Below are 26130 nucleotides of genomic sequence, written 5' to 3'. Positions count from 1 at the left end.
TATCGAAATTAAAGTAAACTGTTCTAAAGGATAATTTCCAACTTTAATGATCGTGATGGAACGTTCTGGGTTTAAGATATGTTTATCAGCTATAAACACAAGTTTAACCTGGAGCCGTTGGATGTTAGCATATACCAGAATATTCTAGCATGTTCAAATCTACACCATTCCCGCGCGACTGGCGAAGTTGAGTTCTGTACACAACACAAAAAACACATGAGAAAGCAGAGCCATGGCCACACTGCAGGAGAGAAAAAGAAAAAGAAAGGAATAAAAAAAGCTGGCATTGCAATGCTAAGGTACTGAACTGCTGCTGCATTGCCATTGGGCTGCTTGTTGCTTGCTGCCTGCCAGCAAAAGTTAAAGCGGCTGAGGATCGCAGAGCTCCCCCATATTTCCCAGAACAAAACATGGGGAAAAACGGAGAACAAAAGCAAGAACACGCATCAAACAAAAAGAAAAAGGAAAAGATTTCGATACCTGGTTGTCACCTTGTCAAAGAGACTTGGATTTGCAGATCCTTGAGAAGATCTTTCGGATTGTTTCAGTGTGTGTCATCCCCCTCGGGCAGCCTTTGAGAGAGAAAGAGAGAAGCTCTGCATGGCTCCCCGCACGCCAGCTAGGAATCCTGCCGAAACACTTCGGTGGGCTTCTCAGGTGGCATACAGGGAGCCAGGCAGGGATTGTTTGTTGCTTTCGCCACTCCGATCGAAGCCATGGATCATTCCGTGGACACACATTTCCCGCTGCTTGCATTGCTTGTCCGTCGGCAAGCTCTCCACAAACGTAACGCGTCCGTGTGTTTCAGCTGGCCGGTTCACTGGACAAACTCCGGGAAATCAGAAAAGAAAAAGCGAAAAACGTTCCCAGGTCAGTACGTCGCTTGCAGCAATGCAAGTTTGATCAAACATAAGCCATGCTCTGGACCTGGATTTCCTCGCAAAGTGATGATGGATTCGCGAACAAAGCTGGACGCGCAAGACCTGGACGAGGCGAGCTTCAATCAATCAAACACACACACAAGAGGGGCCATAAAATACCAAGTGAACCAAGTGGGCTACTGACAGTGTCCACAGAGCTCCCTCTGGAAAGAGAAAAATTATTTATATGTGCATACAAGCACTTGTATATATCGGGGAATTTTTTAAAAGCCCCCCAAACTCCAGAGTGCGCACCACAAGAGACAAGTCTTGGGGAGCGTAAGAATCAAATCTTCCCGGACTGGACAGAAGCGGGATTGATTAAAACACCAGCCCAAGCAAGCAAGGCAGCAGCACAGAGAAAAGAGAGACGAGAGACGCTGAGAGACGAGAGACGAGAGACGGGAGAGGAAAAAAAAAAGGAAAACAACGTAGCCAGGAAGTAATCAAAGATTTCCCTGACACTGCGGCTGCTAAATCGTGAGGTGAGAGTGGTGCTAATCCCCACAGCGCTCTCACTCAGGACTCAAACACTCATGGAAGCGCACGACCAAATCAAAACAAAAGACTAACCTCCCTTGTAGAAATCAGTCACGAGATCTCCAACACAAAAGAATGGAAGAACCACAAAAGCTTCAAGAGAATGAAGAAGAAAAGAATGGAGAGAAATGCAAGAGCCCGACCCACATTGTCACACTCTTACCTTTCAAATCATTCAGTAGTGAGAAGCGTTCGTTGGAAGTGATCGCGCAGCGGACGAGCGGAGATCTAAAACAACTCAGCCGTCCTCATCAAAGGATCTAAAAACATGACAAGAATGTAAGTTTTTCTTTCTTCCCGTGTGAGAAGAGCAAAAAAAAAAGGAAAAAAGAAACCTGTATTTTGTTGTTGTTCTTCGATTCCGTTGTTCATATCGTTCTCTTTTTTACTTTTTTCCTTTTGCTTTCGTTAAGAATAGGAGAGCGAGCGAGCTGATCAAGTGATGCATTTAAGAAGAGTTCCAGTCCTCTCGGAGATGGATCATCATCAATGGAAAAGCTGAACGCTGCGGTTGCTGGCTGCGGTTGCTGGCTGTGTGTGTCGATCTCATCGCAGCTCCTGACTTGACCTTGCATCTACCAAGCAATGAATTGCCTTGACTTTCCCCGACTGAAGGAATTCAGACATCCAGATCCAATCGTCCTTGATGGCGAGTAAGTTTTTTGCCAGGATGGTATGATGAAGAAACTGCAACGCCCAAAGAGTGTGTATGTGTGTAGTGACTGTGAAAGTTTAAAGAATTAGATGCCACACTTCACACACAAGAACGCAGCACACATGTAAGCCTGCTGTTACAAAACGAGCAAATCAAGCATGATCGAGACGAAGAACAGAAGAAATGTTCCAAGCAAGCAAGCGCAGTACACGCTTGGAAACAAAGAGTCCGGAGCAAGCAATGCAAAGCCATGGAAAACGACGGGCAGATCTCTCATGAATTTCTCTCAAGAGGAGAATTGGAAAGAAAAGCATGGGAGAGAAGAAAAAAAGTGAGGCGCGCCATAGCTCATTCAAGCTGCGCTGGTGTAATAATGAAAGAGTGTCACAGACAAGGACACTACACGAGGACCAGAAGACCACTTCCATGGCTGCCGCGCTGACACGATTTATCTCAGACGAGTGAGAAGGAGGAGATTAAGCTTGATTGATTGATCGATCGATCGATCGATCGACGACTCTCTCTTCTACTGGGATTGCACGGCGAGATCACAGGCACGGACAGCACTAGACCGCACTAAGCTTTTCCAGAATTCGACAAGGCAGCCATCAAAATCGAGTCCCAAAGAGGGAATCTTTGACGCCGATGCACGCTGAGTAGATTCCTCCCCCAGCAGCCCCAGCGCACAATCATGCACGAAAAAGAGAAGAGGGGGAGAGAGAGAGGGGGAAGAAAGCAAAAGAACAGCACGCACGCCATAGCATTGCTTGCAGCCACACCAGATCACACCAAAGAAAATCTGTGAGAAATTTGCGGAATCTAGGCGGCGATTGTCGCGGCGATTCGTCCGGCGGATCGCGCATTCTTGGAGAAGGCGGCAGAGATGGGTCGATCACACAAAACCCTAGCGAGCGAGAGAGAAAGAGGGAGGAGAGCTAGAGCTCTTGCGAAGAGGAAGGAGCAAGGAGCGTCCGTGAATGGCGGGCCACATTAAAACAAGGGCCCCTCGCCCAGTATTTATGAAGCCTCTTCAAGCGGGAAAAAGGAACGCACACAACGCCGCTACGCACACACACACAGTCACAAAGCACTCTTTGGATGTTGGGAATATTCCGGACCGGGAAAACGTATTCCGTCCCCGCCGCCCCGGCCGGCGGATGTCGCGGTCAGTTACCCAAGAAGAGGACAACTTCCCGGCCGGCGTACGGAGGGGTCAAAGTGAGAAATGTGCCCCTGCCACATGGCAGGAAAGCCTGGCGCCTCGTGGCAGTACCGTCAGCTAAGCCCTAACCCTAACCGCCACCTATATGTACATACGTATGGCTGGACGTCTATTACGTACTGCGCGACTGGATGTTACTGCCCTCACGTGAAACGCCCAATCTCTTCTTCCACGGCTATGCAGGTGAAAGAAAACTTTCACCTAGCAGCTAGCGTAGCTGGGTGCGTATATACGCGTCAGGCTTGTCCACGGCGGGATCCAGCATGGCAGTGGGCATTGGCAGTGGCGGCCTGCCTGTATGTCACCCGGATGGGTGGCCTGTCCATGTAACTACCGGAAAACACGGAGTAATTTTACCAGGTGAAAAAAAATCAACGCACCGTCAAACGGGAGGATGATTTGATCAATCAATCCACCAAATTGGAACATTGCGAGCCGCGATGAAGTCATCATCCTCGAACCATACAAATACCAAAATATATCATAGACTTGTTATAGACGCTGATTGATCTAGGAGGTGATCATTCGGTGTGTCCTCGAATTCCGCAATGTAAGAGATGCTCTGTCGGGGCATTTGTTTATGATTGGCGTTGCTTGGGCATTTGGGCAAATACAACACACCCTCGATTCAAGGCAAAGGAAACGAATATCCGCCTTTTGCCCATTGCAAGCAACGAATCTCCCAGTGAAAATCGCTGGATCTCGAGGAGAATTTCCAGACGGGCTGTGTCCCTGCCGCATTCCAAATACCACTACACGCTTGGCGGATGCCACCCCAATTTGCCACACACGGGGATTTTCCATGCTACGTACACGCTCTAACATATCATGTCACAAGAAACAGTTGATCTGGGAGGGAATAAAAAACGCTGGACGGCGGGAATATGCCCCTGCGATTTGTTTGACTGGGACACAAACATACAGCCCAGCACAGCCAGAGCAGTACGGTACTGCGCGAGACTGAGCGCGCTACTCGGCAAAGCTGTGATTTTTCTAGCGATTTGGACGGACAGACAACACACAAGACAACACAAAAGTGCGTTCTCATGGATATGTGTATTCATGAATTCGAATGAATGGCTTTTTCACTCTCTTTCTTTATATGTTTGTGTTTCTGTGGCTCTCCTTGATGTGATGTATTCCATGGCGGAGCTAGGAGCACTCCAAGTACCGATTTGTCTCCTCTAGGAGCCATGGACACCAAATGTTATATCCAGCAGAGCTCCAAACAAATGAGGAGTTGCTATCAGAGAAGGAGTTTTCTGAGACACTTCATTACAAAGTTTTCATGGGTTGCTTTGTTTGTACATACCATGTGATGGAAAATGGAACAACGCTCTGATCGCAGGACACAAGAGACAATATACTTAGGGCCCATTCTGTTCATTCAAGGAGGGGGTGACGACGGAGACATCAAAGAGGTACAAGAATCTGGAGGTGGTAATACGGCTGAGATGATGCTGTCATCTTCTCTAGATTCAGCCGGTTACAAACGAACAACGGCGAGCTCTCCTTGAAGGTGGACGTGGGCTACACTACAGTCGACACGACTAGAAACAAAGCTGCGGACTCACTCCCAACTTTTCCCTTCTGCAAAGTGACAAGCTCATTCCGGTTGGATTGATCGATGGCAGGCGCGTAGACAATGGAATGCCCTAAGCCCACACTGGAAAGGTGGTGGACCGGATCCTTTGTTGACTTGTAAGATGTCCTCTCGTGATAGAGCCATGTTATGTTAGAAAAGAACAATGTCCATCACGGGCTGACAAAAGTAAGTTGCGTGCCAAATCCAAATATTCCGCATGGATGATTGATCATCCTCTCCCCACTAAAATCTTCATCACTTTGTGTCAATCTCCAGGGACTTCCAATCTCGCAAGGACGGGACTGATTGAAATCCAAATGACGAAGTTCAATCAGCTCAATGATTATTTTTCTACTGGACTAGACAAAGGAGGGATCCAAGTTACGGGGTTCTTCAAAGTTCTGGAAGGCGATGAGCAATATGACGTCCATTCGATCACGACAGCAAAAGAAAGAGGGGAAAAGCGCCCAAATGGAGGTCCATTTACGCCCTTCTTAGTTGACCCTACACAAAATCCAAGCAAACGATTAGGCGATGCACCCTCTTGATGTTGTTGCTTTGCTCTTGTCTCTCTGGGGGATCTATCATTATTCGAGCCGAAATCTTTTGCGCAATTTGGAGTGGTGGCTTTGGTTTCGGAAAAAGATTGAGGGGTGCAAGGGGGACAAACCATTTGGAACAAGCGCCAGATAGATGCCGGATTTGAAATTCCAAAGATTCTCCCCACCAAGCCCTAAAACAGGGGAAGATTCCAGCGTAATCATTTTTTCATGGATCATGGTCGGTCGGCTCACATTTTTATCTCTGGCTAGCTTGTAGTTCATATGACATGGTGTTTTGTGTCTCATCACTAGGGAATCTTTCTCGTTGAATGCACTGCCATGTTGGCGAATCATGTGTTCATCACTAGCACTTCGATCTCTATCTACAGACGCTTTCCTAAATTTCTTAAGAAAAAAAGCTAGCATAGAAAAGTCATATCTAGGTATATTTTATTTTTTATGCTGTTTCAATGGCTTAGAGTTTTTGCTTTAACTTTAATGGTTGTGATTTAATCTTCCGTTGCTGTGAATACAAAGGCGCCTCAAAGAACTATAAGGTCTCGGTCTCTTGTAACAGTCAAGTGACTCCCATGCGACGGTCTCGTCCCCGAGCGCGCGATCGCTCTCTCTTTCGGAGCTTGCGGGTTCGCAAGGTTTATACCATGGTATAGAACTAGGCGACCAATGTCTCTGCAGTGTAGTTGCATCCTCCCCGGCGCTGGAAACACTGAAAGTCACGGAATTTGGAGATGTCTCACATTATACCCTTGTGATGCTGTCGTGCAGATCCCAGGTGAACCAGGACGAGGTTTTCGGGTAGCAAGAGACAAGAGGCGCGAGAGACAGAAGGAATTGATGCTTGGCGATACGAGAGACTGGAGGAATTACGAGTTCTTGAGCTGGAAGTCAGCCACAAGTTTTGTCTCAGCTCTCCATCTTGAGAGATCTGCATTTTCATGCATTAGTAAGTTCGTTTTGCATAACTGTGTGCTTTCGCAGCAGGACTTATCTGATCACATGGACAGCAGATTTGATGCGCACTGTACAAGATATTGCTCGGTTTATCGGAGTCTTAACTACAAGGTGATGGTCGAGACAGACTTCATACAGCCACTACGAGAGGTGACATGTGTTGTTCGACTTGATGCTGTCCTATCCTGATGGCATCTGGTATATGCTAGTGATTTCCTGCTTTGTTTTCTGTTTTCTGTTGTATATCTGCAATCAAAAATATATTAATACGAAGCCATGACTGGAGCTAAACTCGAGCTTAGATCTATTCTTCCTACTTTAGCTTGATGAACTTTTGGAAGACTGTGGGGAAATGTTTGCACGAAAGCGAGTTAAAGCCAGAATGATGGCTTTTTCTATTCTGCACCTCCAGAGACAAGCCCCGATCATGAACGTTGGTTGTTCTATCGGAACCTAGCAACACTGCTAAAGCCTCGAATTTGTATCAAAGCTTTTCGAGCTAGCTACGACTTGTTGCATGCATATCCCTCTATGGAGGCATTGACTTCTAAGAATTGATTCGAGGTACTTCGACTCAAGTTCCAGCCAGAGTCCATCGCATTCTTGAAAAAGACAAAGAAGTTCTATCTATCTTCGACGTTTAAGGTAGAGAAAGGTAGTCGCTTGAGTTTACTTCGTCCTTCACGCTTTAACGTTTCATTTCCGCATATTTTCCGAATGACATTTTGCCCGATTATTCTGTCACTAAGTTTCCCGGAATGCAACGCGCCAACAGTGCATTCTGCAGGATTCCCAGGCTGACTCTAAAACACAAGGATTTTGTATAGGAGCTTTTATAATCCAGCAAAGGTCATGAGAGAGAGGCATGACTTTCATGTCCTGTTACCAAAACGAGCCCTCCGCCAACATTGTGGTTCATAGCTTCTATACCAATCAAAGTCATATAATATAACAGTTTATAGAACAATGAGATTAACCCATTTCTCAGGTATTCAGTAATTGTAATTTCAATATCTCACATCGAACAAATATATAAATTGAATATTTAAATAATAAATTTCACATATATAATAGCACTTCACATAGCCAAAATAATTTGTTCTAAACTATTATTTTTAATTTTTTAAAAATAATTGATAAATTAGAGAAATTTTAAATATAAAGGACTATCTTATAATATAATCCTAATGGATATTTAGAATATTCATTAATCAATTAATCTAGTAAGCAGTTATTGTATGGAAGGTGTTAAAACACTCTTCATGTGAATAAATCTTTCAACAAACTAAAAGATAATAGCATATTATTTCATGGAGCAATGATGATTTTGCATGGTTATCTCGCACATCTTTTACATATATTCTGATGATAGAGTTTAAGAAACCATGTCAATTATATAGTAGAACAGATTTTTATATAGTGCACATTAATGCAATTGCATTTATAGCAAAGCAAAAGTTTTGGATGGTGGCCAAAATTATTATGTGGTTATTATTAAAATTGCTTATTGATTCTTTATCCAAGAGTTCCATGTATGGAGAATTCTCTTTAAGAATCATATTATAATCATGAGTCAAGGAATTAAAAAGTAAAGGTGAAAGTCTAGATATAATTGTTGATCTTACTATAACATTTGTTAAAATAAATTAAAACTTTGAAACTACTCATGTACACCTGCAGTTTCTGGTGAGAATGAATTCCTGATGAACTAAATTTATGTGAAAAATCTATTTTTTAAATTTACTCATATGGATGTTAAATATGGTTTATTAGTGATAAATAAAGAATTTTAATATTAAATATTGATTACCAATAAACGAAAGGAAAAATTAAAAGAAGTAGGTATATTTCTTACTTTATAGGCTTTCTAAATCAAACCAAAAATCATATAAGAGTTAGTCATAAGAAAAATTTAATTAAAACCTTTAGTTATCAAATATAAATTAGCAGCTTATTCTACAATATATGGTCTTCAACTTCATCTTTTTGTTAGCTTTCTCTGTAAAAGAAATACCTCTAGAAATATACATATAAAGACTATTTATAAAAATGGTAATGTATTTTATAAGTACTTCAAAATTTTCTTCTTAGACTGAGAATAATTAGAATAAATGTTATTTAATTTAGTAATTGATTCTCACTCATAATAATAATTTGTTAGTTATAAAACAAAAGTCACTACAACTATACTAAATAATACTATAAATGTTTCAATAATATTATAATATAACAACTTTTAAATACCTATTTGATTTTACTTTTCCATATATTAAAGGTTTTTTGTCATATTTTCATGGTGAAATAAATATCAAATTTTAATTACCTATTTATACTATAATGCCATATATTAATATTAGCGTAGTAAAATTTTGGTATTTGTCAGATTGGTTTCAATCCAAACCACTTATTTCTGTATATAAGTTATGGTTTTTGGGCTAATTGATATACAATATTCTATACACTCACATTGATGAAGTTGAGGGGTAATTTTGATTATCCCTAAGAAGTGCTTAAATTTAAGATTCTATTTTAGATCTAGTTTTTGCATTGTCTAAATCTCTTTTTCCTTGTAGCTTTTTCAATTTCTTTTCTTTTACTTTTTTCCGTTTTGTTCATTTTCATGGTAAAGTAGTAACTTATTCCTCTTTTGATTATAGAGCAAAAATTGGTGCAATTGCTTGATGCTATGTAGTTGTAATTGAATAATCAAACTTAGTTGATAGTGGCATTTACAGTGTGTGCTACAATTCCTCTTGCTTTTATTGCCAATCCTCGAGTCCAACTGGAGTTCTTCGTGGGAATATTGGGGATGATGTGTATCATTGGTTCAATTACTTTATAACAATTGCCACGTATTATTTTTGGGATGATGTTTGGCGCTTATATAAATTTCTCACATATCTCTCCAAGAGACCACATTACAATGGTACAATAGTTTAAGTGTAACCACTCATAAGGATTGGAGCATTCTCCTAAATGCCTTCAAACGTATATTTGGATATGCTAACAATTGTGATGATACATTTTAACAATCATATTGTCTTCATCAAGAGTCATCTGAGTATGTGATGCAATTTAGCATTTGTTTCTAAAGTCTCTTATTTCATGTGAAATTCAATATATTGGAGTGGATTAAGTTGGAAATGTTATGGCCAACACTTCATTAAGATCTTGTAAGATTTATGCATGCATTTGCTCGAGCCACCTTTGATGATACTCTTTATTTGGCACAATGTTATGAGATACCACCTCTTCCACATTTTATTACACATCCTTCAACTCCACTTTTTGTGAGAGATGGTCTTGTTTCAATGGAGGTTGATGTTGCTATTGCCCTAATTCAAGGATAAGGGTGAGGATGTGGTCGTGGTCATGATGTCCACTATTTAGCATGTGATGAAGTTAATTACACTTATCGGCATTATTGGTGATTTCTAGATTGGCAACCTCCATTTCCTGATGGGAGACTTTGGTATAAACAATGTCCTATTGGTGCTACTACAATGGAAGGTTTGAATACAGAGATGCTTCTGGGAAATGAAAAGTTGCACAAGTAGTAGAGGGTCCTTGTGCGAATAAATTAATAACCCTTGTATCTCTCTTTTAGGAGTATCATTAAAGGGTTCACTTAACATTAATTCATCTAGTGTTTATTTTCCAAACTCGTTTTTATAATAAAAGGTCTTCTATTATTCTCTTCATATTAGTTGATATAAGCTCAAGTTTATCTTCTATTGCTTAGTATGTTATCACACATTATCGTCTATATTGCATCATGTGGTAGAACCAATTTTCATTCTATATGGCAATGGCTATACATAAGCATGTGCATGGGATGAGGTAGATTTAGTTATGCATGTGGGTAATCTCAAGTTTGAGCTGCAGTTATTGCAAGTAATGCTAAATCAAGCTTTTGACATCATCCTTGGTATGAATTGATTACAGCGCAATCATACCAAATGTGACTTTGAGGCTTCTCTCCCTTGTTTCATACTTTTTATATTTCTTCCATTCCTCTTATTTATATTCCTCTTCGTCCTTTTGTTTCTACCTTTGCTTCTATTACTTTTGTTTTCCCATTACTTCTTTTTATATTTTCATCCTATTCCTCTGTTCCCTCTTTCAATCCCTCTGATGGTCTTTGTGTTGTAATGGTTGACCAGCTCATGAAAAAGTATGCCAGTATCTTTGAATTTGATTTATTGTCTGGGTCTAAGATTGCAATATATCATCCCATTTCAATTGGGGTTGCTCATCTAATCAAGATTTCTATTTGTCATCGATCACTCAAAGAGATCAAAATTTTATGTGCAAACATCAAGAAAATATTGAAAAAGGGTGTTATTCGGAAGCTATAAAGTCCTTGAGTGTGTGAATTTTATCTTATGATGAAGGCTAATGGGATATTCCTTTTTGCATCGATTATCATCTATTAAATGAATTGATGATCTCAAATGTATACCCTTTTCCTCACACTGTTAATTTTTTAAATCATCTAAGGAGAAGTCATTAGTTCACCAAATTAGATCTTGCTTTTGAGTACTGATAAGTACCAATGGCCAAAGAAGATATTTCTAAGGTTGTTTTTTATACACCATTTGGTTTATAAGTTTTTAGTGATGCCGTTTGGTTTGAACAATGCTTCAACAACTTTCCAGCGGATGATAGATGAGGTTCTTTACGATATGCCAAAGGTGACTATTGACTTCATCGATGATATCTTGATCCACTCAAAGGGGATATAGGAGGAATACATTCATGATATTTGTAAAGTGTTGGATCGGTTACAAGAAGTTAGTTTAAAGTTGAAGTGGTCAAAGTGCATGTTTAAATATATATTTTAGGTACCATATTTCTCATGAGAATTTACAAATTGATTTTGACAAACTTTTAGTTGTTCCAAAGTTCCCTAATCCAAAGTGTGTAAATGATATCTAGTGCTTTCTAGGCAAGGTGCAGTATCTTGGTTGTTTTGTTAATCATCTTTTTGATTGCACTATATCATTATGAGTGTTGTTGAAGTCATCAATGCCATCTTTCATCTAGTTAGTTAGGATATACTAAAACCAGAGGAGTTGTCAATAGCTCTTTGAGATCCGTGAATGCTTGCTCATAATTCACAACACTCAACCTTTCATTTTGCACGTGAATATTTTTTATATCAATTTTGGAGGTGTGTTAATGCAAAAAAGCCTAAGTGTGTCTGGTTAGTGCCATCTCATTGTATATATTAGCAATACATTACAACTAGTAGAAGTGAATTACTCCATAATAAAGAAGGAGTGTTTAACAACAATTTTGGGTTTTGAGAAACTTCATGCATATCTATATGGTTCTCAAACATTATTAAAATGTGATCATGCTACTGTTACTTCATTATTGAAATAGAAGAATTTAGTTGGTTGTACTATTCAGTGGGTTTTGAAACTTCAGATATATGATTTTAATGTTATTCATCACTTATAAAGTTCTATGGTTAATGCTAATGTCTTTTCTTGAACTCCTCTTTCTTCTTCGCTCTTTTCTCATGTTTCTAACTAGCCTATTGTTCCAGCATTTGTGGATTTTTTGGACAAGGATTTCATGCCATTAGTAGTTGCTATACTTAATATTCATATCCACAAGGTGCAGAGAAAATTTTACCTTTTCTTGACGAGATTCACAAGGCTCAAAAGATTGAGCCATGGATTTGAAGACTTCACAATGGGTTTGATAATCTTATATCACTTACTAATGACTTTCCCATTTTGGCATTTATATTTTTAATATTGCCTTAAGGGTGGTTTTCTTTATTTTATGGGGACAAATCATAATATTGGCTAGGATGTGATATGATATTATCTAATATATATGTAATTATATTTAGTGTCAAGCGCTCATAATACTCCCTTTTGTGTTGTGGAAGGACGGTTGGAATCAATTGTAATTTCCTATTTGTTTGAGTTGGTAGTGTTTGATTTTATGGAGCTTTTTCCATAATCACCTATTGACAAAAAGCATATTATTATTGTTTTTAACTACTTGACTCGCTGAGTGAAAGTTAGTGCTTTTGCTAGTGTATCTAGAACTACTATTAAATACTTCCTCAATTGAATGATGTTTCAGCATTCCTATCTAAAGCGAATTCTTTCGAATAATTGTCCCACATTTATAGCTAAGGCATTTCATGTTCTAACGTCTTGGTTAGGGATATGCCACACTTTCACAAATGTTTATTATCCACAGTTAAACGATTTGGTGGAATGGCTTATTCAAACTTTCAAAGACATGATCACGAAGTACGTGAACTTTCAACATTTGGATTATGATGGTTATTTGTTGTCTCTTTGGTATGCGTATATCACAGAGATGTAGAGTTTTATTAGTGCTTCATCATATAAACTTCTATATGGATCCAATACTACTAATAGAGTTTGATTTACCTTTACAGTTGCCACATACTGCTAATGCTAGGTTATGAAATCAATATTTGATAAATATTTTTCCACTTGTTTGAGCAGAGTCTACCAAAAACCTAGGCCGCATATAAGTAGGACAATAATGGCATTATAATTCCCATCATCGTCCACTTGTGGAAGACAAAGTGGATCACTTAATGTTAGTTTGTTTGTTTTCCCAACTTTACAATATATGGTTTATCTAAAGGGCTTCTTGCTCAGTGAAAAAGATCGTATCAGGTGTTATGGCAAGTTAGATTGCAAGTTTATGAAGTTTGGCATGACGTTTAGCAGGCCAATCTTCTAGAAATTATCCATATATAGCGGCTAAAACACTTTGTACAAAAAGATTAGAAACAATTAACACCACTTACAAATCCATTGTTACCTCCTTCTGATGTTCCTTTAAATCCTAACTTATATATAAGAAAACCTTAATGGTCTTCCATCATTTCAAAAGGAGTGGATAATATAAGGTACAAGTGTATAGCTACAATGCTATATATTAATATTAACATAATGGGATTTTGGTAGGCATTGGATTGGTTTTAATTTGGATCACCCACTCCACTATATAAACTAGGGTCTTGGGATTAATTGATATACACATTTTTGTATTTCATTTTTATATTTCATGCACTCATAAAGTTAATTCTATTTAAACATTATGAACTTTACTGTTTCAAAACATTAAAAATTAAGCTTAATTTGCTTTTCCAGAAAGATTAAAAATAAATATTTTCAAAACTAAAAATATATTAATTTATTTAAATTATAAAATTTAAAAGTATGTATTATTTCATATTAATTATAAATTTTTTTAAAACTTTAGAAGATAATTTTTTATCTATAATAAAAAATTGATATATCAAATTTTAATAAATCTTTAATAAATATAAGATGATTTATTCTTCAAAATTTCTTTTATGTTTTCCATTATTTACATTTTTATCATTTATTTTAATTTTTTTTTTGTTAGTCATCACAACCCATATATAATATAAATGTTTTTAAGAAGTTTAAAGTAAAATTTATGTCCCTCTTGTCTTGGAAGTTAGTTAAAAAAAGTTTTTAAAAAAATATTTTTAATTTATATATTTAATATAATTTTAAAAGAAATAGATATATCATAATTGCATCAATCAATTATTACTAATAATTATTCACCATGTTTTTATCTTTTATAATATATTTGTAGTTTGCTAATTTGATGCTACTTTAAATTTTATGAAAAATACTTCTTTTGTAGTTTAGAATGAATCCATATATTACACATTTTAAATCCTTAGTTTGGAGAATGTAATTCAATTCTTTAAAACTACATAACATAATTATTTCTTAATTTTTTAAACATATTATGTAATTTAAAAATAAAAATAAATGCATGGGAAATTTATTGTTGCATTAATTAATCATTTTATTTTTTTCTTACAAGTCATTATAATAAAATATTGGTAAACGAGGGGTTTACCAGTTGAGTTTCAAGTTAGCACTGATCATCTGTCACCAAGTCAAGTCGGTAGAGAAACGGGACAAGCAAGAGACAGGCCACCACAACAGGGATGGGACCAAACAGCCACAGCAGCAGCGGGAACGCAAAGTAGTACCCCCTCGTCCCGACCGTGTAAAAGTTTGATCCCCGCGCAAGCACTGCGGCAACGTAGTCGGGAGTGATCTTGGAGTCACTCGTCACAGGAGTGTTGATGAGGAAACCGACGTGATTCGTGAAGCGGACGGACTGCATGTAGCAAATGAAGGAGAAGAGGAAGCACGCAAGCAGCGCGACGAACTTGGTGGCGATGGTGATGTCGTCGTGAGCTCCCAGGACGGTGACGGTACTTGAGAATCCATGGAGTGGCCGCTTGACGCTGTAGCTGCTGCTGAGAAATGCGGCGAGGCCGGAGCTGAGGAGGATGGCGGTGGAGGCCATGAGGGTCGAGGCCATGATCGAGTTCCGGAGAGTTTGGACAGCCAGGATGTTCTTCTTGTCATTGTCCTGCACACACACACGTTTCACGAATCTTTGTGATCTTATACCAGGCACGGTTTTTCTTTTTCCCGAAAGTCAAAAGCGGAAAACAAGGTGGAACTACTGCTAGAGAAAAGCTTCACGAGGATTGCTGCGTACGACAAAGCAATATACCATTTCGATACTTCCATCCCATTGACCAAAGTCTTTTGGGCAGGACGAGTGCAAACACCCCACACCACACACGGCAGAAATGCCGCGGAAATGCCAAGCACAACTGGGAAATGAAATGATTCAATCCAGGATCCAAGCACGAAGCTTTGCATTAGGAAAAGATATCTCATTTCCTTCCCAGAGCACCTCCAAAAACGAAAACACGCACGCCACCGACACACAAGAAAACACAAGAGAGAATGCGAAAAAGAGTGTGAGAGAGAGCGGGAGAAGCAAGGAGGGGATTGGAATTTTAGGGCAAGAGGAGGAGTACCTTCATGATGCTGTGAACCCAGGCCGTTCTTCCCAAGTGATTGACCCCCACCACCGTTTTGAGTGGATGCCTCCTCACCTTGTAGAAATAAAAGACATGGTAAGCCAACAACAGAAGCAATCCCGCAGGAACCAGCAGGACATCAAAATATAACTGCTTCCACGCCGCCGCCATTCGATAATATCCCCAGCGGAAGATAGAAATGAGTGTTCTTCTAAACCTACAATAACGAAATGGAAAGTAATGTTTATTAAAACATAAAACAGAATAAAATCTGAGCGACGCGTAGCACGATGGTTTTGCTGACCTTGAGAAAATGCCGTGTCAACCAACAACATGTGCGCATTGCGCATCGAATCTGGCTTCATTTAATAAAGTCTTGTTTTGTTTCATGGGTCCGACCACAGTCCACTGAGTGGCTCACTTTTGGAGGCTTTGAAAACGTTTGATCAGCACACCCTTGTGTATTGTTGTCTTGGTGTTCGAAGGGAAAAGTGGCTTGTCCTTTCGCCAAAATCCAACTTTCCAAGCGCAGATCATGATCAAAGACTGGGATCTCTGGCTGGTTCCACTTGGATTCGCAACCCTCGCGACGTATCATGGCTACTTTCTCTATATCTACAAGACGCAGCCGCTCCTCACGGTGATCGGGGCCAACCATGTCGGGCGACGAGCGTGGGTTCGATCGATGATGGCGGTAAGCAGCTCTCGAGTTCTAGCCAGTTTCTTTTAAGAGCACATCACATTTACCACTTCATGAAAACGCCAGGATGTTGAGAAGAAGAGTGTCCTTGCAGTGCAAAGCTTGCGAAACTCGATGATGGGATCCATCCTGTGGGCGTCGGTGGCGATCCTCCTGTGCTCCGGATCGGTGGCCTTCATCAACACGTCGTATAGCTACGGCCTCAGAAAGCCCGTGTTCGAGAGCTTCGGTGGCGGCAAGACCAAGCAGGATGAGACGACCATGTCGATCAAGGTGACTTTGCTTCTGGGATGTTTCATGGTTTGCTTCTTTTGCTGCATGCAATCGGTGAGGTTCTTAAACCAGGTCAGTTTCTTCATCAACACGCCCGGGGATGAGATCCTCTCCAAGTTTGTCACGCCGGAATACGTCGCCAGTCTGTTCGAAAAGGCTTGCAACTTCCAGGCAGCCGGATCGAGGAGCTTTTATTTTACGATCCCACTACTTTTGTGGATCCTGGGCCCGGTTCCTCTCGCCATGGCGTGCTTCGTCATTATCCCTTTCCTGTACCACCTTGACATGAAGTAAAAGAAATCTATTACCCGCATTTAGCCAATGTTCATCTGAGTCAAACAGAGAATGTGTTTGTCAAAACGTAATCTTTCTTGGCCAGTCTAGAGCTCTCCCTCACACCAGAGACACCGGACGAGCACTACACAGGCAACCACGAGAGGAACCGGGCCAAACACCCACAACAAAAGTGGGAAGGCGAAGTAGTATCCCCTGGTTTTTGCGGTGAAGAAGTTCGATCTTGGAGCAAGGATGCCAGCAACGTAGTCCGGAGTGATCCTCGAGCGAACGTTGATAAAAAAGCCGACATGGTTGACGAACCGGATGGATTGAAGGTAGCGAAGGAACGTGAACAAGAAGCATGAAAGGAGGACAATGAACTTGGTGGTGATTGTGATGCCGTCGCGAGCTCCAGGATTGCAACCTCAGGCGAGGAAGGCGGCGAGGAGGATGGCTGTGGAGGCCATCCGAGTAGAGGCCATTATCGATTCTCCACAGCCAGGAGGTTCTTCTTTTTATTGTCCTGAGTGCTACCATCCAAAAGGCTAAAGAAATGGTCAAAGAACTTAGTCTACCTTCACGATGCTGTGAACCTATTTGATCGCCACCACAGTTCTAAGTGGATGTACCATGCGCTTTTTCTCCAGAATCCCGCAGGAAGCAGCATCTCTTTCAAAACAAAACGAGGAAATGCCTCATAGCTCTCTGACTTGGATGACTTTGGAGTATGGTGGAGTGTTGAGTCACTCCTCGTTTGGGACGTCCTCGTTTGGACGCTTAACGCTTTCGAACCTTTGTCGGACGTGCAAGATGGTTGATGGAGTTTCTACGTCAGTCGTTCCAGTAGTTTCGATTTCCTAGCTGGCAAGCTCGAGGAGCAGCCTTCTTTTCACCTGGTTGCTGCGTTTGTTCACCAAGAACATGTTTGACAACAGGATGTAGGACGCCGAGTGCTCGGGCTCGATTTGCATCACTTGCTTGCTCGCCTTGGCAGCTCTCTCGTCGTCTCTGTAGCTCCTACACCCGCTCAGCAAGGATCTCCAGTCCAGTCCACCGGGAACGAACGGCATTGTCCAGATGAGTTCCTCGGCATCCTCGAGCTTCCCGGATCTTGACAGCAAGTCCACCATTCCACTGTAGTGGTGCCGCACAGGCTTTATCCCAAAGTCCATGCTCATTGACACAAAGATCGACCACCCGGATTGAACGTCACCGGCATGGCTACACGCGAGGAAAACGCAGATAAACGAGACCTCGTCTGGTCTCGCGAGGAGTTTCATGGTTTCAAACAAGAGCATTGCCAAGCTCGACTCTCCCTTGTGGGAGTAAGCCGCGAGCATTGAGTTCCACAGCACGACGTTTCTCTCCGGCATTGCATCAAACACCTTCTTTCCTTGTTCGTGGTGTCCATTGTCGACATAGGCCGTGAGCATTGTGCTCCACGCGACCAAGTCTCTCTCTTGCATCCAGCCGTAGAAGAGATGCTTGGCTTCGTCAAGGTAGCCTTGGAGCGAGTATGCGGAGATCATGACTGTCCAGGAGATTAAGTCCCGATCGACCATTGTGTCAAAGAGGTGTTTCGTAAACTCGAGATGTCCTTTCTGAGCATACCCGTAAAGCATCACGTTGTAGGAGCTCATGTTCCGCTCCGGCATCTGATCCAGCAACATTTTGGCCTCCTCCATATGTCCTCTTTGCGAATACGCTGCTAGAATTGCATTCCACGACACCAAGTTTTTCTCCATCATGTTATCAAACACCTCCTTTGCCTGATCGAGAAGCCCGTTTTGGGCATATGCAGTAAGCATGGCAGTCCACGAAACGAGATCACACTCCGGCATCGAATCAAACACGGACTTTGCTTGATCGATCTGAAGACTGTGTGAGTAGGCACACAGCATTGCATTAAGCGATGCTAAATCGTGCTCCCGCATCTCGTTGAAGACTTTCTCTGCGTATTCCAAATACCCGTCTTGGGCATATGTTGAGAGCATCGCAGTCCATGAGACAAGATCTCTTTCAGGCATCGCATCAAAGATACTCTTAGATTCCTCAAGAAAACCATTCCAGGTGTAGCACGTAAGCATAGCAGTCCACGAAACGAGATCTCGTTCCGGCATAAGATCAAACACGCGCTTGGTTTTTTCGAGAAGCCCTCTCTGGGCATATGCCGAGAGAAGCGTGTTCCACGAGACGAGATCCTTGTCTCGCATCCTCTCGAAGAGATCCGAGGCGTCGCGGAGGAGCCCATTTCGGGTGTAAGCTGCGAGCATGAGATTCCAGGAGAACTTGTCCTTGGGATAGGTGCGGTCGAAGACGAGGCGCGCATTCTCGGCACTCCCGTGCTTCCCATACATTTGGATGAGAATGTTGGACAGGAAGACATCGGTGGCGAGACGAGATTCGAGGCGAGAGTGAGCCTCTTGGAGCATTGGCAAGTTCTTGGCGGATTTGAGAAGCTCGATGCCCATTCTAGAGGAAGCATTCGAATGTATCAAGGAGGACTTACTTCGTAAGTATTGCGTTGACTTACGTTGACTTTTTTGGGCTCTTAGAGCATGTCCACTGCGAGTAAATAGGCTGCCGCGTGATGGGCGTTAATTTCCAGCGCTTTCTCTGCCGCTCTAGATCCGGTCTCTATCTCCTTGTGGCTCTTGCACGCGCCCAGCAGGCAGCGCCAATCCATCATGCGCGGCGCAAAGGGCATCTCCGCGACGACGCTGCGCGCGTCCCTCACTCGGCCAGATCGGCTGAGCAGATCCACCAGGCACGAGTAGTGCTGCATCATTTGCTGGATTCCAAAATCAAAGCCCATTGACACGAAGATCGATCTGGCGAGTTCCATGTCACCGCAGCGACTGCAAGCTACCAGGGCCGATACGAAGCACACGGAGTCGGGAAGATCGATCGTCTTGAGCTGGTGGAAAAACTCCAGCGCCTGGCGAGAAAGATGACCGCTTTGAGCAAATGCTGCGAGAAAAGCATTCCAGGTAAACAAGTTTCTCTCTGGCATCATTTCAAAGAGGCCCCTTGCTTGATTCAGACGGGAATTCTTTGCATACCCGGACAAGAGGCTGTTCCAAGAAATCAAGGTTCGAAAGGGCATTCCATGGAAGATTTGTTCCGCTAAGGCCATTTGACCATTCTCGGCATACATTCCCAACACAGATGTCCACGAGACATAGTCCCGCTCGGGCATCTGAGCGAAGATTCTTTCCGCAAACTCGATGTCTCCGATTCCCGTGTAAGAGCCCAGTATGGAGTTCCACGCAATGAGGTCCCGAACTGGCATTGAATCGAACGTGTGCTTTGCTTCTTCAATATGCCCGTTTTGGGAATATGCTGCAAGGAGAGAGTTCCATGAGATTACGTTTTTCTCTGGCATATTTTCGAACACCTTCTTAGCATTTTCAAGTTTACTGGCAGACGCATAAGCTGCTACCATAGCTGTCCACGAGACAAGATTCTGCTGCGGCATGTCGATAAAGATCTGCTCCGCTTTTGCAAGATGCCCTGCTCCGGCATATGCTGTTAGCATGGCTGTCCAAGACACTAGATCCAACTCCGGCATTTTATCAAAAAGAGATTCAGCATCTTCTAAACAAGAAAAATGTGAAAAACTTGCTAGCATAGCTGTACAAGACACAAGATCGTGCTCCGGCATAGAATGAAACAAATGTTTTGCTTCTTCTAAATACCCATTCCTAGTATATGCAGTGAGCATGGCAGTCCATGTGATTAAGTTTCTTTCTGGGGCTTGATCAAATAATTTCTTCGTGGATTCTACGGAACCACGCTGTGCATAGAGATTAAGCATTAGATTCCATGACACCACGTTGTGTTCTGGCATCTCGCAGAAAAAGAGCGTCGAGCTTTCAAGTTGCCTGCTTTGGGCATATGCAGAAAGCATGGAGTTCCACGAAACCGTGTCCCTGGCGGGGATTTGATCAAATGCAAGCTCGGCGTCGTGCACATGCCCGTTCCGGGCATAGACCGAGAGAAGAATCGCCCACGAAAAAGAGTCCTTGTTCTGGATTCCATCGAAAGTCTGCCGTGCCAGCTCTGGGCTTCCACACCGCCCGTACACGTCCACCACCTTGTTCCACACAAACACATCGTCTGGATCCACCAGAGCCGTGATCCTCGAATGCACATCACGCAGTGCTGGAACCGTCTTGCAAGATCTAATCAGCTGCAAACACTCCGCCCTTCTCGTGTCCATCCATCCATAATTTCTCTACATTTTAAAAGAAAAGGTAGTACTAAGTACTATGCTAACTTATAGATATAGAGAAGGTGGTAGGGCAAACATACAGGAGCTATGCTACTATACTACTACTACTACTAACGTTGTTAGTGGCAGCCCACTCATACTCACTGTCACTGGAAGGAATGGAACTGACTGTGGGTACTGAAGGTGTGGACCTCTTGGGTCAGACAAGGTCTCATAATTTAGGGCTGTCTCCCCTTAGACGTCATGATGATGGTGATCGTGGACTATTCTCTGACTGACCCCACGGTCCATCCAGGAAGTAAATCAGCTTAAATGCCAGGAGAAAGTAATAGTTTGACTGGTCAAACAACCCCATCAAGACAAGTAAGTACTTGGGAGGAATCTATTTGACTGGATATCTAGTGGGGAATCTTAGCTTTAGATGACCGAGAATGGAAGTAGAACAAGTGAAGTGTTGCGTTCTAAAGATCTAAAACAGCACATAAGCGGGCATTTGCATATAAGCGGGCATTTGCTGTCCAGAAGGATACCGTCTGTTTGTTCTTGCGCTTTACTTCCAGCTTTGTTTTCTTGCTTGCTTGCTTGCTAGCTTTGCCTTGTTGTGTCGTCCCATTCGCGAGTTTTTATGGATTTTTGTGTGCTTGGGAGAATGTAGACAAAGACAGGGGTGGGCAGGTTGCGCCTTTTGTCTTTCTCGATCACGTATTAACTTCAACTGAGAAGGATCACTTGAGATTGTGATCAAACCCCGGAGTGCGTGCAAACAATGGCCTCGAGCCAAGATTTAAGATCATATTGTTTGGAAGAGGCTTATTTTGTCGAGCTCTTGTCTCTCCTCTTTTTTTTTTTCGTGTTTGTATCTTCTTTTGTAAGTTGGCTACGGAGAGAAATTCCCTAGGCATAAACAGACAAGGCCTAAAGCTGAAGAACAGTGTCCCTTTCGTTTTGCACCACTCGACTGGCTGGCTCGCAACAAAAATGCCCCAAATTCCTACAGTGCGATCGCAATCTAAAGGGGTGGCGGGATTAGAGAAAAAAAATACCACGAAAGAAAGCTTTGATCTGGACATGTTTGGATTTCATATGGTTTAGCCAACGCTACATACAAAACCAGACAAGCAACAAGGAGACAAACGAGAGAATCTCGCTTCGAAGCAGGGTATATAGATAGCTCTCTGTGCATGGCAATGTTTCCAAGATTTTGCCAGTGGCTGACTATAACAGGGCCCTTAGCCTTCGTTGACTAGAGAGGTTTTTTTTCTCCTTTGTTTTCTTTTGGACCTTGATCGATTCAGCCAAAGAGCCATTTTAAAATACTTGTTCACGCCGATTGATTCCATCCAAGTCTCTTGAGTTGAAGCGCTTGTTGTGTTGTCACCACTACTTGTCCGAGTTATCTAAACCCGAACTCTCTCTTTTTTGGTACAAGTGCTTCTCTGCCACAGCACCGCCACACAGCGCCACCACCACCACCATCTTAAAGCGATTCTCGAGGCAAGATCTAGCCCATGCATTAGTATACTTGTGAATTAGAAGATTAAATATGTTATACAAGTCTCAACTAGTATCATACCTTGCTTGTACGGGTGGCGCATTGAAAAGTGTTATATTCCCTTTCTGTAGCAAGGGAATCAATGTAAAACAAGGAAAAGTTTATTCCTCTCAAAGGCGAGGGAGGAGATTTGGCATCGGGATCATCCAGCGTCGCCAGAGTGCATATAAAAGAACTTACTTGGGTGGCACCAGGAGAATAAAATGAAGATTGGGCTGATCATCGTTCGTTGAACGAGTGCCAAATCTCCCCCCGTGATCATGGCTGCTCAAAGTCTCGATCAAACGTACGGCACTAGAGGGATTTCCTAACAAAAAAATTGGGGATCCCATGATCATCACCCCGTCTGACTTTCAACGTTGGGCGATTTGATCTTTTTCCTTATTTTATGAAAGCATTGTGGGCATTTTATAATCATCCGCGGTTGCGTGTGTATGAGTGCGAGCAATTCTTTTTTTGCCGCTGTATGTGCGTTTGTTGAATGATGCAACGTTGACATTGCACGGCCATCATTACATTGCTGATTACACCCTGGATTATTATATTGATATTAATTACTATTATTATGGCTCAAAAAAACTTCAACATTTTTTCACGTCGATCATAAAATTCGGAACGAGACAATTGATGCGAGATTGGAGAAGAGACAAACGAGACCATGACACCCACCAAGAGAGAAGGAAAGAAAAAAAAACACACAAAGGACAAAATTTTCTCGCTCGCTTGAATTCTTCTGGAATCCAATGCAATAAGACGGGCCTGTCGTGTGCTTCGGCTATGAGAATACCAACAAAAAACGATGCGTTGTGTGTGTGCGTGTTTGTGTGTCGCTTCCTCCATTTTGTTTTGCCAACTTTGTAGATCAAAATGGAGAATTTGTTTTGGCCACCATCTACATTCTATTCGATTCTCCTGATCGAAATTCTCCTCTCTTTTCTAAGCCAAAAAACTGATTTTCTACCAGGCCAGGGAGAAGAACTCCGTTTGCTTTGTTTGCAAGCCAAAGCGAGGGTGGCCAAAACGGATGCGACAAAGACAAGGGTGGGATTCGTACCGTTTTTTTGGGCCAAGACGTGGTCACAAATTTATGTGCCGGTTTTCGTACAGGTGGGCAGTGGAGGACAAGTAGAAGAAGACCCCTTCACTGCTGTTTCGCTGGATCTTAACCAGGGCGGAGCCAAATGGAGCGTCCAAGCTATGGATTCTTCTCCCGTGGCTCTTCATAATCATCACTGTGCTTCTTCTTCTTCTTTCTCGCTTGCTTGTCTTGTTCTTGTTATGAAAGCTTGCTTGTTATGAGAGCTTGATCTCCTCGATCGTCCGAGGTATATCACCTGAGAGAACGACCGTCTCGATAGCCGCGGAGTCGATGCTCCATTGCCAAAATCTTCTAGTCCCCGATCACCAAGCTCCAGCTATGGCGTCCCCGGCTGCTCAAGATCCCTCTTGGTGGCAAACTCCCGGCCTGGAGGCTGCGAATTTGCCATGCCGGGGCTACAACTTTCGTGGTGCTGGCTTCCACTCCTCGACGAGGGATCACGATTACCAGCAGCAGCAGCAGTACCATGGCTTGCAGCAGCTCAACAAGCATCAACACGGGCAGGACGTGGAGTGCCTCTCCAATTTGACAACCTCGGCTTCCACTGCTGGTGATTCGTCGCCCGGTGATGTTTATCAGTCGAATCATCGTCACCATCAACAGCATCTCATGGTGGCTTCGCTCCAAGCTGCTGCTACTGCTTCCTCGGCCGCCGCCGCTGCCGCTGCTTACAAGAGAAAACGAAGCCTCCCTGGAACACCTGGTAAGTTTTCTCGCCGGAAAGTTTCCTCCTTTTCTTCCACCACTTTCTTTCTTCCCGTAAAGTTTTCTTCCATGCTAAGTTCTTTAGAAAGCTTTTTACTGCAGCAGCGATTCATCACCAAGTTGGTGTGCTAACTTCCAGTGGGGTGTGGCTTATTTCCAGATCCGGAGGCCGAGGTAATCGCCTTGTCTCCCAAGACCTTGATGGCCACCAACAGATTTATCTGCGAGATTTGCAACAAAGGCTTCCAGCGAGACCAGAACCTCCAGCTCCACCGTCGGGGCCACAATTTGCCGTGGAAGCTCCGGCAGCGAAGCAGCAAAGATGTTCGCAAGCGCGTCTATGTGTGCCCGGAGCCCAGCTGCGTCCACCACGACCCGTCTCGAGCGCTGGGCGACCTGACGGGCATCAAGAAGCACTTTTGCCGCAAGCACGGCGAGAAGAAGTGGAAGTGTGACAAGTGCTCCAAGAAGTATGCCGTCCAGTCCGACTGGAAGGCTCACTGCAAGACGTGTGGGACGAGAGAATATCGTTGCGACTGTGGCACTTTGTTCTCGAGGTATGGATGCAGTTTTCTATGATCCCATTTTCTTCCATGATCTTGACATCATGAATCGCTCGAACTGTTCATACAGGAGGGATAGCTTTATCACACACCGAGCTTTCTGTGACGCTCTGGCCGAGGAGAGTGCTCGAATCTCAGCGGCCCAGAAGCAGCAAGCAGAAGCCCAGCAAGCCCAGCCAGATGCCGCGTCCAGTGGCGTAAGCTGCCTCTCCTCCCAGCAAAGCCTGCTCAATCACAACACCGCCGGCGGCAACGAGAGCTTGTGCGACTCGGTCGTCTCCAAGAGCATCGGATCGGACTCGTCACCACCTCAAACTACAGAGAGTCACCACTGGCCGGCGACTGCGTCAACCGGCCTGTCACTTTGGACGTCAGCGCCTGGAAGCAAGCAAGATCAGCAACAGCTCGAGTGTCACGATCACGAAGAACAACAATTACTGCTCTTGAAGAGCTTGGTGGCTGAGCAGCATTCAGGCAACGTTCACGGTGGTGGTGGTGGTGGCTACTTAACTTCCATCCTCTCGGTCAGCAACAACAGCAACAGCAACAGTAGCAGCGGTGGTACGATGACAACATCAGCAACGGAGCTCGCGAGCAGCCAACGAGGATTAAACAGCAGCAACAGCAACAGTAGCTTGATTTCGCTGTCATCGGCAGCAAACACGCAGCTCTTGTGCTCGCATTCACACTTCCCGGGCAGTACCACGGCTGCTATGTCAGCCACGGCATTGCTTTTGAAGGCTTCGCAGATGGGAGCGACGACGAGTAACTTGTCTGCGGCCAGGCCAGCAGGATTGGATTCCTCTTCGTCGTCTCCTTCCACATCGTCTACGACTGCGGCTTATAGCTTGTGGCAAGCGGCAATGAACGAAAGCACCATCGCCAACAGCGTGGAGCATTCCAAAAGTTTCAACAGTGGTGACCAGTTCCATGGATTAACGGATCAAATGGTCATGTTTAGCGATCACCATCATCAGCCGCACCAGCAGCAGCAACACGGGAGTTTCAACCCGAACTCCAGCAGCGTCGACACCACTTTCACGCACGATTTCCTGGGAGTTGGAGCAGCCCACAAAGAATTCGCTGCTACTCTCACGACTCTGGCATCTGGGGTTGTCTAGATAGATCACCGGGTTTACCTTTTTGTGTGTGTTTGATTCGAAAATGTCATTGTGATTAGCCAAGTGTGGCGCTGCCAGCAAATGCCATTTCAAGGCATTTTGAGTTGACCATTTCACCAACGTTCTTTTAAGTGTGTTTTCTTTCTCGGGCAGTGCCAATTGTCTCGTTGGAGCCCATGTTCGATTGGAGGTAATCTATCAATCTCGTGACTACTCTGCTGCAGCGCGCCGTGTGTGTACACCCGCCTTTTGCTTTTCTACAAAATGATTCCTGT

At 43.1% G+C, this 26130-nt stretch overlaps 6 protein-coding genes across 7 annotated transcripts; 3 read left to right on the top strand and 3 right to left on the bottom strand.

Annotated features, from left to right (window-relative positions):
- Positions 1–6033: 6033 nt before the first annotated feature.
- Positions 6034–6709, top strand: LOC112347819. 2 transcript variants are annotated; one of them, XM_024679293.1, is made up of 3 exons: positions 6034–6129; positions 6251–6428; positions 6493–6709. In XM_024679293.1, exons 1-3 carry the CDS (start codon positions 6055–6057, stop codon positions 6549–6551), a joined length of 312 nt encoding a protein of 103 aa, XP_024535061.1. In that variant the 5' UTR covers positions 6034–6054; the 3' UTR covers positions 6552–6709. The 2 variants fall into 2 exon arrangements, with proteins under 2 accessions (XP_024535061.1, XP_024535060.1); XM_024679292.1 differs by having other exon boundaries at positions 6490–6709.
- A 7610-nt stretch (positions 6710–14319) lies between these two features.
- LOC9636422 lies at positions 14320–15510 on the bottom strand. Its single transcript, XM_024679285.1, has 3 exons — positions 15471–15510; positions 15330–15407; positions 14320–14869 (listed from the first exon to the last, which is right to left on the bottom strand). The coding sequence occupies exons 1-3, from the start codon at positions 15501–15503 to the stop codon at positions 14360–14362; spliced, it is 621 nt and encodes a 206-aa protein (XP_024535053.1). The 5' UTR covers positions 15504–15510; the 3' UTR covers positions 14320–14359.
- Positions 15511–15791: 281 nt separating this feature from the next.
- LOC9636421 lies at positions 15792–16672 on the top strand. The gene is made up of 2 exons (XM_024679311.1): positions 15792–16026; positions 16099–16672. Exons 1-2 carry the CDS (start codon positions 15868–15870, stop codon positions 16597–16599), a joined length of 660 nt encoding a protein of 219 aa, XP_024535079.1. The 5' UTR covers positions 15792–15867; the 3' UTR covers positions 16600–16672.
- A 766-nt stretch (positions 16673–17438) lies between these two features.
- Positions 17439–19052, bottom strand: LOC112347778 (pentatricopeptide repeat-containing protein At4g02750-like). The gene has a single exon (XM_024679146.1). The coding sequence runs from the start codon at positions 19050–19052 to the stop codon at positions 17439–17441; it is 1614 nt and encodes a 537-aa protein (XP_024534914.1).
- Positions 19053–19132: 80 nt separating this feature from the next.
- LOC112347777 (pentatricopeptide repeat-containing protein At4g02750-like) lies at positions 19133–20803 on the bottom strand. Its single transcript, XM_024679145.1, has one exon. The coding sequence runs from the start codon at positions 20801–20803 to the stop codon at positions 19133–19135; it is 1671 nt and encodes a 556-aa protein (XP_024534913.1).
- A 2695-nt stretch (positions 20804–23498) lies between these two features.
- On the top strand, positions 23499–26007 carry LOC9636420 (protein indeterminate-domain 2). The gene is made up of 3 exons (XM_002974449.2): positions 23499–24169; positions 24332–24728; positions 24805–26007. Exons 1-3 carry the CDS (start codon positions 23737–23739, stop codon positions 25853–25855), a joined length of 1881 nt encoding a protein of 626 aa, XP_002974495.2. The 5' UTR covers positions 23499–23736; the 3' UTR covers positions 25856–26007.
- Positions 26008–26130: the final 123 nt, after the last annotated feature.

This window comes from Selaginella moellendorffii, unplaced genomic scaffold (genome assembly GCF_000143415.4).
Source record: "Selaginella moellendorffii unplaced genomic scaffold, v1.0 SELMOscaffold_24, whole genome shotgun sequence".
NCBI classification, from domain to species: domain Eukaryota; kingdom Viridiplantae; phylum Streptophyta; class Lycopodiopsida; order Selaginellales; family Selaginellaceae; genus Selaginella; species Selaginella moellendorffii.
The sequence above is the reverse complement of the archived record's forward strand: the minus strand, read 5'-3'. Positions and strand labels throughout refer to the sequence as shown.

What these genes read in the sequence shown, in the direction of transcription:
- LOC9636421 (XM_024679311.1), top strand. Translation starts at nt 15,868, where the DNA reads ATGATCAAAGACTGGGATCTCTGGCTGGTTCCACTTGGATTCGCAACC. An exon ending in GGGTTCGATCGATGATGGCG is followed by an intron (nt 16,027 to 16,098) that starts GTAAGCAGCTCT and finishes TGAAAACGCCAG; the next exon opens with GATGTTGAGAAGAAGAGTGT.
- LOC9636420 (XM_002974449.2), top strand. Translation starts at nt 23,737, where the DNA reads ATGCTCCATTGCCAAAATCTTCTAGTCCCCGATCACCAAGCTCCAGCT. An exon ending in AAGCCTCCCTGGAACACCTG is followed by an intron (nt 24,170 to 24,331) that starts GTAAGTTTTCTC and finishes GCTTATTTCCAG; the next exon opens with ATCCGGAGGCCGAGGTAATC. An exon ending in TGTGGCACTTTGTTCTCGAG is followed by an intron (nt 24,729 to 24,804) that starts GTATGGATGCAG and finishes CTGTTCATACAG; the next exon opens with GAGGGATAGCTTTATCACAC.
- LOC112347778 (XM_024679146.1), bottom strand. Translation starts at nt 19,052, where the DNA reads ATGGGCATCGAGCTTCTCAAATCCGCCAAGAACTTGCCAATGCTCCAA.
- LOC112347777 (XM_024679145.1), bottom strand. Translation starts at nt 20,803, where the DNA reads ATGGACACGAGAAGGGCGGAGTGTTTGCAGCTGATTAGATCTTGCAAG.
- LOC9636422 (XM_024679285.1), bottom strand. Translation starts at nt 15,503, where the DNA reads ATGGCGGCGGCGTGGAAGCAGTTATATTTTGAT. An exon ending in GGAAGCAGTTATATTTTGAT is followed by an intron (nt 15,408 to 15,470) that starts GTCCTGCTGGTT and finishes TATTTCTACAAG; the next exon opens with GTGAGGAGGCATCCACTCAA. An exon ending in GGGTTCACAGCATCATGAAG is followed by an intron (nt 14,870 to 15,329) that starts GTACTCCTCCTC and finishes GTGTGTGTGCAG; the next exon opens with GACAATGACAAGAAGAACAT.
- LOC112347819 (XM_024679292.1), top strand. Translation starts at nt 6,055, where the DNA reads ATGCGACGGTCTCGTCCCCGAGCGCGCGATCGCTCTCTCTTTCGGAGC. An exon ending in TTCGCAAGGTTTATACCATG is followed by an intron (nt 6,130 to 6,250) that starts GTATAGAACTAG and finishes GCTGTCGTGCAG; the next exon opens with ATCCCAGGTGAACCAGGACG. An exon ending in ATCTGCATTTTCATGCATTA is followed by an intron (nt 6,429 to 6,489) that starts GTAAGTTCGTTT and finishes TCACATGGACAG; the next exon opens with CAGATTTGATGCGCACTGTA.